Source organism: Salvelinus sp. IW2-2015, linkage group LG9, assembly GCF_002910315.2.
Source record: "Salvelinus sp. IW2-2015 linkage group LG9, ASM291031v2, whole genome shotgun sequence".
NCBI lineage: Eukaryota > Metazoa > Chordata > Actinopteri > Salmoniformes > Salmonidae > Salvelinus > Salvelinus sp. IW2-2015.
The window spans coordinates 17,431,931-17,444,888 of NC_036849.1; the positions used below are offsets into that span (position 1 = coordinate 17,431,931).

The 12,958-nt window shown below is 41.4% G+C and overlaps 2 protein-coding genes across 3 annotated transcripts in view; one reads left to right on the forward strand and one right to left on the reverse strand.

Annotated features, from left to right (window-relative positions):
- Nucleotides 1–23: 23 nt before the first annotated feature.
- LOC111968720 (iron-sulfur cluster assembly 2 homolog, mitochondrial) lies at nt 24–1,818 on the forward strand. 2 transcript variants are annotated; one of them, XM_023994545.2, is made up of 4 exons: nt 24–157; nt 710–884; nt 1,110–1,225; nt 1,427–1,818. In XM_023994545.2, the coding sequence occupies exons 1-4, from the start codon at nt 78–80 to the stop codon at nt 1,599–1,601; spliced, it is 546 nt and encodes a 181-aa protein (XP_023850313.1). In that variant the 5' UTR covers nt 24–77; the 3' UTR covers nt 1,602–1,818. The 2 variants fall into 2 exon arrangements, with proteins under 2 accessions (XP_023850313.1, XP_023850312.1); XM_023994544.2 differs by having other exon boundaries at nt 34–157; nt 710–890.
- A 587-nt stretch (nt 1,819–2,405) lies between these two features.
- Nucleotides 2,406–12,958, reverse strand: part of LOC111968724 (echinoderm microtubule-associated protein-like 5) — a 62,106-nt gene continuing 51,553 nt past the window's right edge. The window contains exons 24-43 of the mRNA XM_070445183.1: nt 12,026–12,114; nt 11,485–11,661; nt 11,154–11,355; nt 10,876–11,002; nt 10,494–10,508; nt 9,695–9,773; nt 9,204–9,333; nt 8,881–8,979; nt 8,422–8,442; nt 7,676–7,849; nt 7,337–7,545; nt 6,781–6,938; nt 6,478–6,592; nt 6,188–6,376; nt 5,827–5,999; nt 5,551–5,713; nt 5,316–5,419; nt 4,577–4,730; nt 3,957–4,057; nt 2,406–3,757 (exon numbers count right to left, since the gene is read on the reverse strand). Coding sequence (XP_070301284.1) covers nt 3,721–3,757; nt 3,957–4,057; nt 4,577–4,730; nt 5,316–5,419; nt 5,551–5,713; nt 5,827–5,999; nt 6,188–6,376; nt 6,478–6,592; nt 6,781–6,938; nt 7,337–7,545; nt 7,676–7,849; nt 8,422–8,442; nt 8,881–8,979; nt 9,204–9,333; nt 9,695–9,773; nt 10,494–10,508; nt 10,876–11,002; nt 11,154–11,355; nt 11,485–11,661; nt 12,026–12,114 — 2,516 coding nt within the window. The 3' untranslated portion in view covers nt 2,406–3,720. The remainder of the gene's footprint in view (nt 3,758–3,956; nt 4,058–4,576; nt 4,731–5,315; nt 5,420–5,550; nt 5,714–5,826; nt 6,000–6,187; nt 6,377–6,477; nt 6,593–6,780; nt 6,939–7,336; nt 7,546–7,675; nt 7,850–8,421; nt 8,443–8,880; nt 8,980–9,203; nt 9,334–9,694; nt 9,774–10,493; nt 10,509–10,875; nt 11,003–11,153; nt 11,356–11,484; nt 11,662–12,025; nt 12,115–12,958) is intronic.

The window sequence follows — 12,958 nt, forward strand, 5'->3', positions numbered from 1 at the left end:
ACAGTCGATTTCCTAACCAATCGTTTTGCGTCTCTTGATCTGACACCGCAGTTTCCATTGGGGGCGGCTTTTGTAGAATGTTATGGAAGATGTTTTTCGTACTACGGCGAGGAGCAATGTTGAGTGCAACAAAGACAATGTCATGGACCCTTGCTAGGTATACAATGGGTATTGGAATATAAAGGAATTGCTTAAGAAGGCATATAAACAACTTAATTATATCAACAAGACCGCTGTCTTCATATTGCAAAGAAGAACAGCGTAGCTAGCTAACGTTAACTATTAGCTTTACATTGGCTATCACTGTGGGGTCAAGCTTAGCTAGTTTAATATAATTTTGATTGCTGTTTAAAAAAAAAAGTCATATTATCTAATCAGACAACTTTGTTGGACTTAGTCAACACTGTATGTGTATTGCTTTAACGTTAGTTACAATTGGGTTTATTCAGCTGCCATGAATCGCTGAGCCTTTACATGACCCATTCCTTACACCCAGGTAGTAGTAGCCAGTAACGTTACCTGTCACTGTAAAGCTAGGCCTTATGAATCAATATTGTAGGCATAGAGTTGCATTACTTTGTTATTAGCTGATTAACATTAACTAGTTGATTCGTTTTTATTTGAATGAAGAAATTGTAAGTGTGAAAGTGATGTGAATGTCTTGTGGCTCTTTGGTGTTCTGTTTTGACAAGGCTTTTTTTTCTTTCAGGGCCTCATTTCCCCTTCTCACCAATGTGGGCCAACCAATATTGCTGAGATGTCCCCAAAGGTCTCAACCCCTCTACACAAGTCTCTCACGCTTGAGCAGCAAATCAGCCCAGGAGAAAACAGCAGAGTCCAGTCCAGTTGAAGAGAAAGTATACCTCAGTGCATCATGTGTTAAGGTTAGGGTAATTATTCACACAAAAAAGTATATATTGTCCTCTATAAACAGTATAATGTAACTTCTTATTTAAATCCATCCCCATATGTGTGGGCTATAAAGCTCTAGTGTCTTTCTCTGAGCACTCACTTCCTCTTTCATCAACAGTGGTGGATAATCAAGGGATACTTGGATACTCCATGTCAAGTACTGACCTAATTACCCTATTCTCTGTCTGTGTCTTCAGAGGCTAAGAGAGATCATGGATAAGGGACAGTACCTGAGAATACAGGTGGAAGGGGGAGGCTGCTCTGGGTTCCAGTACAAGTTTGTCATTGACAGTACCAAGAACGAGGAGGACAGGTAATTGTCATTGATTAATCTGTCGCTCTGTTGTCATTCAAGAGTGAACTCATTATTGAGGAACTGAATGAATGGCATGCAGCAGTAACACAATTATTTGTAGTAACACAATCATTGTTATCTGATCATATCTCTTTGTCCTCAATCCCTTCCAACACCCTTTTTTATCCATTCTAAACTCTTTCTCTCCCTCTCTCTCAGGGTGTTTGAGCAGGGAGGGGTAGGGGTCATTGTGGACCAAGACAGCCTGGAGTTTGTGAAAGGCTCTACACTGGACTATACTCAGGAGCTGATTCGCTCCTCCTTCCAGATGCTGAAAAACCCTCAGGCAGACCACGGCTGCTCCTGCGGAACCTCCTTCTCAGTCAAGTTATGAGACTCTGGGTCTGAGACTTGCAGCTTTCAACCCCTCTATCCCTCACTAAGTCATAATGTAGGCATTTTATTTGAAATTATATATTCAGAAACCGTGTGTTCACAGGTGAATAAGTTATTCCACAATTCACAGATGATCCTCATAACAACTCTGCAACTGACAACATTTAAAGAATGCTGTAGCCTATTTTTTGGGAAAGTATGCTTGGTTACAAATTTAACAAAGTTGATGAGAATCAGACGTGCTTGGATGTATTTACAAATTGATGGATTGGTTTTCAGCGTTCTGTTTCACTACGATATTAAAAACGATGTTATATTGGTTATATATTTATACTGAATGAAGATTATGCTTTGGAGTAGTTTGAATGTAAAAGACTGCATCCCATAAAGAATGTAGGTCATGTCTCTATGAATAAAAGTGTCAAAATGACAGCAAATGTATTTGTCTTGGAATCAAATTAATACAGTTAAATTTAGGTCATGATGTATTTACCAAGTAAATTGGGAGCTTTCTGATTACATCATAATAATGAAAGAGCAGCTACTGTGGGAAGTGTGGCCAGTCACCAACTATCATAAGGCATTACCATTTCAAAATTGTTTTGGAACATCAAAATGTTAGTGAATGATTAGTGAATTTCTCATTCTTAATAGGTGTGTCCAGTGTAGACGGGCTATCATGTCAACATAGTTTGATTATCAAGCTCATCAAACCCTCAAATTCACATAGCTTAGATCGCTGGGTGTATGCAAATAGGATTGATGTAGGTTGTTGAGTTAGTACCCCATGCCTGATAAAGACTTATGTTGTTGTCAATCTTTTATTTTTTTTATTAAAATTTGATTTAAGAAAGATTTCACAAAAAATATACAAAACAATATCTTTACAAATTATATTTACATTGATGTAATATAAATCAAAATATGCAGTAAACGCATTTAATCAATTTAACAGAATTATCATAAAACGAGGGAAAACATTTTGCATGTTTCATATTTTCTATTTACTCAGTTACATTCCAGTTGAGCAATATCATATCTGGTTACGAGAAACATAAATCTATATCCTTGTAAAAATAGCCACTCCCTTTTAAACGTATATCAATATGTATGCTCTTAATAATGTTACGCCATAGCAGCACACTGAAAAGTGATCAAAAGGAGAAATGCAACAGTGCATTGAAACATTTTCAGCTTTTTTCCTTTGTTTTTTTGAGGAATTTGGTTGGACAGGGAATCAGGGATTGTCTTTTGATAAGCCATGCATTCCCATTACACACATACACAAAACCTCAAACAAGTATACACACACATTGTATGTTATGGAGGGTTACTGCACAAGCTAAAAGATCACTACATTTGAATCAATATGGTCACACTGCTGGGGGTTTGAGGTTCAACCAGTGGACAACATGGTCACATACACAAACCATCAGGGTAACACAGTGACCAGGTCAGGTGTACAGTGCATAGTATGCTTTGGCATGCTGACATCCAGAACATAACTGCGGATGTTACATTCATGAGGAAGGCCACAGGAGTTTAAATAATTTGTAAAAAATAATTAAGAAAACAAGAACTTGTATTAGTCAAAAGAAAAAACAATGGAATTATATAAAACAAACATCAAACCACTCCAAACCTCATCAGTCACTCAGAAGGAGATTAAGGCTAAATTAGTTTGCTGCAAGTTTTAAAAATGGCATTTTCATCAGTCACACTAACTCCTGCCGACTGGCAAAACTGCCATTTAGAACATTGACACAAACATTCATACTAAAAATAAATAACCACCACCATCAAAATCATGTGCAGGTGATATGAAAGGAAGTTTTACAACTGTGATGTGATGTTTTGGAGGGATATTTTGCAACGGTAGTGGTATGATGTCTTCCACCTCGTGGAAGAACAATCAGGGCTTATACTGTAGTGTTGATGAGGCTCACGCTGATGCCCCGAGTGTTGAGGCAGTGAGTCATGTTTACTAGCTGTGTAGTTATCCCACAGCGGAGTGGAGCGGGTTCTTCTCTCTGAATAGGCATGCCGGGAAAAGCCCATGCAGACCCCTGGACTGGACACAGTGGTGGATGGATGATGTGTCACTCCTGGTGTGCCTCTCAGTGAGGGGCATGGACGCACCTCCAGACAAACAGGCTGCAGAGGACACAGAAAAGGGAGAGGAAAGACATTTATTAACAGTCAGCAGTGTAACACCAAGGCATTTCATACAATATTCAAATGTTTATTTAATTGTCAATTGCTACAATGAACTGAAAACACCACTAATGACAATGTTGTAAAATTGAGACACAGTTTCAGAGGAATACTGTACTAATAGAAACTGGAGTTCTACCTTCTATCATCCCCACCAGCACTAATGACGAAGCGATCCCCACTTGTGAAGCGAATATTAGTCAAGTGGGCTGAGTGGCCCAGAAAGCGTTTGTGTTTGGCCTGCAAAGAACAATAAGTGTGTTATTAAAATGGCTACCCCAAAATAACTGTAGCTGAGCATCATTTAGACAGATAATAGATGCATAGGTTAGGTGGAACTGTAGTTACAGTATATCTTCATGGTCAATAACATACACACCAACATTACAGAGACACATGAATGGTACACATGAAACCACAAACATAAGCCTGAAAGTTCACCAATAAAATAAATATCTCCATTCATGTCAATGCTGAATGCTACTATAAGTCAACGTGAATATGGAAGCTACTGTACAATATGATACAATTCGTGAGTCATATTTAACATGCTATAATCAATCCAACAAGTATTAGCAGTTATAAACAATTATCAGTATTTCATTTTTATAAGTGACATAAATAAATAGAGCTCACTATTCTATGGCAGCAATGTATGAATTTATAGTTATCTTGGATTGATGAGGTACAAATATCAAACAGAATCCAATATTCACACAGAGACACAGATCAGCATCATAGAACACAGATTATACTTACAAACTTTTCTGGACATGGAAAGTCAAACAGCTTTACCATTCCAAAGTCATCGCCTGTGACGATGTTCAGGCCAGAGTGGGAAACACAGGCACAGGTGACGTCTGCTTTGTCAGTGTTACGGGACCAGATCCCCACAACCTCATCCCCCAGGACACTTGCCAGACAGTGAGACATCACATGTTAGTTAGACAGGAAGTAACTCCAATGATCACGTGGTGCTTTGACTTGGTGTAACCTAGGGGTTCCACAATTTTTGTTGAGTTCAGGCAATAATTTTGTATGATCTTCTGTGTAGAAAAGAACATCATAATTAATGATGTTATTTCCCCCGTCTGATTTAGTGCCCGGTCAGCTCCACTCTGTTCTAATAAGTCCTACGCGGCTTGTGGGCATTGTAGAGGGACACATGCGTGTTCCTGAGAGTCGTATCTTTCCGTGATGGGGTAATAATATTTTGTAGCTTAAACCGTTCAAAAGATAGAGCCACATTTGTTTGAAGAAAAGAGAAACTGCTTTGTTTACTGACGTAACGCTGGTTCTAAGAACCAAGTGCGATTTTTAAAATGTAATTTCAGAGTTTCTCTTGTGACCCCGTTTTCAAATCAGGCGACCCCACTTGGGGTCGTGGCCCCCAGTTTGGGAAACACTAGGGTAACCCCTGTGTCCCCAGTATTGATTTCATATGGCCCTGTCAGTAGTGAGATTACTATGGAGACCCCAACATAAAACACACAGTCACCTTGTCCATGTGGCCCAGGTTATCCTGTCTATGACTGACTGCTCAGTGACATGCTTTCCAGATGGCACCTCGTACACCAGCCGCTTGTAAGCACCAGTCGATATCTGTTGGAGTAATAGTAAATAATAGTCAAATAATACATTAAAACATGATTATTGTGAGTCTTGATTTCATATTGGAGAGGTAATATGCATTTACACAAACAATCATAGATACACAGATCTCGTGCCTCTACCTGAACATAGCAGCTGTCTGCAGAGAAGTCCATCTGCATGACAAAGCTGGGGATGTCCCTGCAGCAGTTAATGCGGTTGAGTTGTGGTCCAAGAGTCAGGTCGTAGAAGTCAACCGCACTCTCACTGGAGCCCACTGCCAAGTAGCGTGAATCTGGACTGAACCTGAGGAAGAAACAGGTTCAGTTCAAAATGTGTCCTCTGAGACTCAGTACACTCATGAAGGATGAGTTTCCCCCATAAAAGGCTCTGGGTGATTTTGAGAGGGATTCCCCCACCTGATATCTTGGATGGGAGAGCGACGGTCCCTCTTCTTGCCCCAGATCTTGAGTGAGGTGACCAGCAGGATAATGAACTCGCCATTCTTCATGCCAATGGCCACCATGTCCCCCTCGGGGCTGTAGGCCACCGTACGAGCTGGGTGTCCCAGGTTCACCTTGTTTAGCATCTTCTGTTACCCCCAAAAAGATTCAACATAGAGAAAGTCAACACACAAGGTTCTTCTAGTGCCTCACATACAACACATTAGCAGAATCAAGTATAATACATCCGTAAGAAAGATTCCATCAAATTAAGTTAGCTCCTTATAAACTGAGACTAGCTGGCTGGCTAACAAGTCATAGTAAAGGGGCTCCTGACCTTCTCTGGGATGTCCCACAGCCTCACAGTGCCATCCTCTGCAGCAGAAAGGAACACGTCCCGTGTGGGATGGGTGCCAACGCCCCAGATCGGACCATCCATGTGGCCGTTCACCAGGATGTTGCACGCTGCATTCTTTTCCCCCACCTCAATGATCTCAGCATTCCGGGTTCCTACCAGAATTTTACCCTAGAACAGCAACAAGGGAAATGTGGATGAGGAATACAAATATAGACTTGCATGGCTCGTTACCCTATTCTTTATACCCACTGGATGGTGGAATGTCCCACCTTTCCTCTGCATACGGAGCGCACACAGTCTATGATCTGTCCCGTCTCCAGGCGAAAGGCTCTGCAGCGCTTCAGCTCCTGGTCCCACAGCTTCAGAGCACCTCCTTCCTTTGACCTGTAGGGGGCACCAAACACAACACTATTGCTGTATACTGAAATCTGAGTTTCCATTCAAGTTTCATACTCTCAGTCCTAAATATGTTTATGTAGAAAACGTTGATTAATTAATCCATGTCAGTTCATTGATTTCACACGACTAACAGCAGTGGTAGCTGGTACAGTGAGGAGAGGAGCAATACTTACGGTCTTTCCTTGCCTCCCGTAACGATGAGGCCATCTCTTAGTGTGGTGTACATGGTGAATACAGGGCCTGTGTGGGCTTTAGCCACTACTCTCACTAGAATGTGCTCCTTCCACACACACACATCCCCACTAATGGTACCTGTAAATGTCAAGTTATTCTGAAACAAAAAAAAACAAACCTGCACTAATCTAGTGACCTAAAAGAGCAGAGGAGCATTGCACAGACAATCAAGCAGTATAATAATCAATTAAATTGCATCGTTAACCCTAATCAATAGGCTTTATACATGTAATTACAACATGTATCATATCTGTACACTGTTGTCATACCATTGAAATGTAAGGTAGATTATATTTTAAAAAGTTTCCAACATTAATTCAAGTTACCATTCATAAGATAATACATAAAATAAAGTATAAGTACATCTTAACAATAAGTACAATGTCAAATACATTCTAAGTATACATGTTCCATAGGGAAACTGCAAATGTAGTAACTGTACTGTCCGATTGGGTATCATATGGCAATAACATAGAGAGTGGGGAATGGACTTACAGCTCCAAATGCTACAGAGAGCATGGTCTGCATGCGGGCGTCCTCTATGGAACTCATCACACCCTTCTTGCACAGCAGAGCCCGGCCCGCGAGCGTCCAGAACCTCACATGTTTTATCCCAACAGAAACAAACTGGGTGTCCGAGTCCGGACGGAACTCTGCCACAAAGATCCGTTGAGTGTGACCCGACCGGCTGGCCACTTTGGCACCTTGAAAATAATGGTGCATTGATAGAAGCTCTGTAGGGGACCTATCTCCCTGTATTCATTGCAGCTGGGCACTTACAGGTGCACCGTGATAAGGTGAATAGCCTGTATTGAGTTGGTGTGAGGTGTTTACCTTCTTGCCACTTCCAGATGGTAATGGTGTGTTCTGGGTCCAGACCCACAGAGAGCAGCAGCTTCCCAGTGGCACTGAAGCTGACCGAGCAGACGCCCCGGGAGTGGAAACAGCGCAGCACAGACAGCGTCTGCTTGTTCATGGCATCCCACACGTGGATGGAGGGCGACGTGGCTGAGGGAGGGAACAACAGCAGTGTAGATTCAAGCTTCATGTATGCTGGATGAAAAGAGGCCAGAAACTTTAGGCCCCAACTAAATCCACAAATAATGAAATTCAATGACTGTGACTTCTTTTAAATATGAGGTTTTTACATTTGCCGGACCATACGACATAAGTTAAAATGGATATTGAATATCAATGGTACATTCATATAAAAAAAACTTGTCTTGAAAAGAGTACCAATGTAAGTGGGGGTCAAACAAGAGCTACAGGGCTACAAGCAACTGAAGCAATCAAGCACGTTTGTGTGAGGTGCACACCTGCCCTTCCCATCTAACCCACTAGGTCGCAGTCTATCAATATAGCACACTGTGGATGTAGTAGAAGGTCCCTGGAAAGCTGTCAATCAATATTATCTATGAAGAAGAGAAAGCTATTCTCAATCTACCTTAAGAAAAACATCATCAAGGATCCTTTCAAAATGATATATTTTTTTCCACTAGTGCACCGAAACACTCTCAGTCAGAACAACATCCTCTGCTATATGGGAGAAACCAAAACTATTGAAATGGCGAAGTTCTTACCTGACATATCACCAGTATCACCTGTATGGAACATATGTAAAGATTCATTAAATAATAGGAAGATCAATGGCACTAGTAAAACTCTAAAACACTATTTTACGCAGTCCAAGTGTTAATTAGAATATTGACAGAATACTGTATTGTAGTAGTTTTCCTTATAAAGAGCTAACATGTGCATGGGAATTGTACAAGGACCTCCCACATGCAGCTTTCGATTCTCTCTTTAGAGACTGTTTACATAGCATGTGTTTTTGGTAAGTTTCTGTGGATTGCAAGGGACATAGCAAGCATGCATGATAATTACTATTTTATTCAACTGTGTGGAGTTTGTGATTATGCAGGTAAGTTGCATCAGAGCACAGATWYGGGGGGGGGGGGGGGGTACAGTAATCCCCCAGTAGAACACACAGTTACAGCACATAGGGAAGAAAACATGAGGTCAACCTCTCACAAACATACCTACTTGGCCAGTTGCCACCACGTTGGGGAATTTGGGGTGTTGATTGATAGTCAGGCACAGAATGTCATCACTATGTTCTATATAGAAGCTTTGGCAGGCTGCAAGGAAACACATACACACAGACACACGCACGCGCAACCACGTGCTCACGCCATGCACACACATACAAATATGTAAATTGACATCCCTCGTAAGAACAGTAAAGGACAATCAACATATTTAGGATTTCAAAGAACAGCATTAAGGCTCATTCAACAACTGTAAAACCCTCTTCAGATGAACACAACTCGGCTCATCCCTTCTCTACTCCAACCCCTCCCACCTGTGGTTAAGTTGAGGACGATACCGACAGAAGCTGTGTGGTAGATGATATCCGTCCCCTCATTCAGGTAGTGGACGTTGTTGCGGCAGTCATTGCCACGGTAACCAAAAACCAGATCCAGCACCAGGTCCTGCGGAAGAGTTATGAAAGGGTCAGGATCAAAATCATCTCTATGACAACTGAGGGAGATGAGACCAATTTATTTTTGAAGGTACAGCAGGAACATCAGGAACATGTGCTTCCTCAAGATGTGATTATGGTTAAATTATGGTCCCTGAAGAGGATGTCTGGAGTGGACAAAGCAGAACAGTTCTTGACTCTAAATTATTGCATTACCAAAACAATGACCAACCCATTTGCTGCATGACAAATACTAATGCAAAAATCTAAGTTGATGAGATATGTGGGTTAATGTAGGTTGCATCAATAGCTAACATCCATAAAATATTATTTGGATGGGTGTGTTTGTCCTAAGGTAACACCAGTCTCACCTCAATGGGCCGCTTCTTCTTGCCCACATTGTTGGTCTGCAGCTTCTCAGGCTGTGGCAGTGCCCTGCTAACAGGAGGTCTGAAACAGACAGCTAGAATAATAGGAGGTACTGTGTATGACCCCATCGTCCCCTCAATCTTTCTCAAGTCAAAGATACAAAATACAAGTCAAGACTTTTATGAATCATGTATTTGGAGAAGACATTTCTTGAGCTATAACTGCTCAATAAGTGAAATGTGGGTCTGAAATATTCAATCAGAAGAACTTAATATGGAACATAGGGGATGTGTCTTACCTTGACCCTCTTCCATGGCAGCAATAACAAAGAAAAATGGAACATTAGAACAGGGGTTCTGACAGCACAGCGTTCACAGCTGCCCCACCGACACAGAAGCATAACACAACACTGACAAGGCAGCCACTGAGGACATACAATACACCCCATTCAGCGCCACGATGTATCTATAACAACCAGCACCTTTAGCATCTCTTTGATAATCACTAACCGGCACCCACAGATGCTGCATGGGTTGTCAAACCATAGTGTGAAGCATACATACTTATTATTATAAACTCTTCCACACAGTTCACCAAACAGAAAAACATTTCCAAAACCCAAGTAAAGACGTTCTGTACGGCTTATTTGGACCATCATTTCTGTAAAATACCAGATATTAACATGCTTTATCATTCGAGATTTGAGATATTTGATATTGAGATATCTCAGGGTTTATATTGTGCCTAGCAAGAGGTACATTTCCCTAAAGTAATGGGGATGTCTTGTGTAAAGTCTCTTACCTGATTACCCCCTGCCTTCAAGTAGAATGAAAGAGGAGAGCAGGACAGACAGAGACAGAGGGACAGCCATTGAAGAGAGAAGAAGAGAGAAGTGAGGTTATCCTCTAAGGGACAGTATGAATTCACGTAACGGCAAAAAAAGAAACGTGATTGAGGAAATCTGGATTTACACAAATTGGGTTGGTGGACCCTTTGGTCTCACTTTGACATATTATCAGATTTCAATTGGGTTTGCTTTCACTACACCACGTTTCAGTTTAAACTGATTGCCTTAAATATTTTGTGTCCATCATGTGCCCAATAAAGAAAGCCTCAAATGAAAAATAAATGAAAAAGAGATTTGAACCCTTGGGTGTCTCTCCACAGCCCTGTGGTCTGTTACCTCTCGTCCACAGATGGCTCCTTCAGCTGCAAGTGGGGTTTGACCCCAGTCATGGGTCGCACGTTGGTGGATAAGGCCTTGATGGTGTAGTTCATCTCATTCTCCCTCGTCACATCACTGTCATAACCTGGCCAATGACAGAAAAGATTAAGATACTAGATCAGAACACATGCTGCCTTTTGTACCATCTATGAGAGGCTAAACATGATAAAATATGAGAGGGAGGCTATCTATTTTAGTAGAAAGTGACTACATGATGACTTGTGTGTATTTCTCACCCCCATCATCCTCGCTCTCGATGTCCGACTCTTCACTGTCACAATGTCTGGCTTCCCTGTGCCCCTCGGCCTCGTGGGTCCAGATCATGAGGCATGTGTCACCCCCACCAACCGTCACCAGGAGACCATCGTCATGCGTCCACCGCACGTTAGTCACATGGGTGCTATGGGCCACATAGCGCTTGAACTTTGCATACTTTCCCTGTGGGCAGAAGTAACATTAAGTTAAAATAACATTCTTTTAACATTAGCATTAACATAACAGTGTAAATGTAATACATTCTAGTAAGGGCAATGAGAAGACATAAATACATAATTATAAGTGTCTTACCTTGACAGGATACCTGAATAGCTTGACGTATCCCAGATCATCCCCCGTTGCTAGCACGTTTCTGTTATTGCTAAGGCAGGCAGTGGTCACCTCGGTAACCTCACTGACCACAGGCCAGATCCCCTCACAGGACGTCCCGAGAACACAGGTCCATGTGCTCCAGTCTATCTTCTCTACCTGAAGGAGAGGACCAGGAGAGAGGAGAGGAAGGGTGGTGAGGTGGACAACAGTGGTTCCAATGAGATTTGACACAGCACCAGCCTGACTGCATCTATGATATCTAACCCCTATCTCTTTAATTCCCCCCCCCCCCCCCCCGTGCCTCAAAAGGTGTCTGAATGTCACACAGTATAAGAGGCCCTAAAAACACTATTCAATTTCCATTGCCAGAATTAGAATGATGCTGGAGAAAAATGGGCTGTGTTAATGCTTGAGTGCTGTCCTGTGACATCTCGGGGGGAAAAGTAGGCCAGCCCCACTATAGCCACGACAACGCCATGGGCCATGGCAGGCAGCAGTGTATGTGATGTGCTCTGCTTACCTCTGTAGCAAGAATGGTCTGCTTCTTTCCCCGTGGAGCTTCGAAAAATAACTGTTCTTTAGCACCAGTGTTCACTTGCAGTAGTTTTCCTGTGAAGGAGAGAACACAGTTAAGACTGAATCTGATATTAAATTAACCCTTTTGTGGTTTATAGTAGGGTCGTTCCACAAAATGAGTGCCTTTTGCGTCCTTTGATATTTTAAGTAGAAATTGTGCACCAATATAACATTTTAAAAGCCTGTTATATTAAATGAATTGCACTCATGAAGAATTAAATCAATCACATTTTTTATATGAATAAAGGCATGCTAAAGTGCCAAAATTCAGCATTTTGACTTGTCCCTCTGTCAACCCTGTGTCACTTCTAGGTAGATTTCAACCGACTTAATCCAAAAACGTATCCAAGTTTTCACCATCATTGTAAAGCCCTCGTTAATTTGTTTTTAAAAATTATTATTAATTTCATGTGATAAGTAATTCATTTACGTCTGTCCCTCATTTTAAGATCAACCCTTTTACTTGAACTGAACTCTCATTTTAATATGGTGAAACTATTAATTAAAAAAAATATATTAAAAAGTAACATTGAACATCTAATAGTCAAATCATAATGTAAAAGCAGGTGAGCTGGTTCTACTCTTTTTGGCCATTATTTTTACATTTTTACATTTTAAGTCATTTAGCAGACGCTCTTATCCAGAGCGACTTACAAATTGGAAAGTTCATACATATTCATCCTGGTCCCCCCGTGGGGAATGAACCCACAACCCTGGCGTTGCAAGCGCCATGCTCTACCAACTGAGCCACACGGGACCGATTATCTGTCCACTGGGCACAGACTTCAGTTCAACATCTAGTTTTGATTTACATTTGGTTGAGTTGTCAACTAACTTGAATTCAACATGAGATCAACAAAAAATTAAATGTCACCAT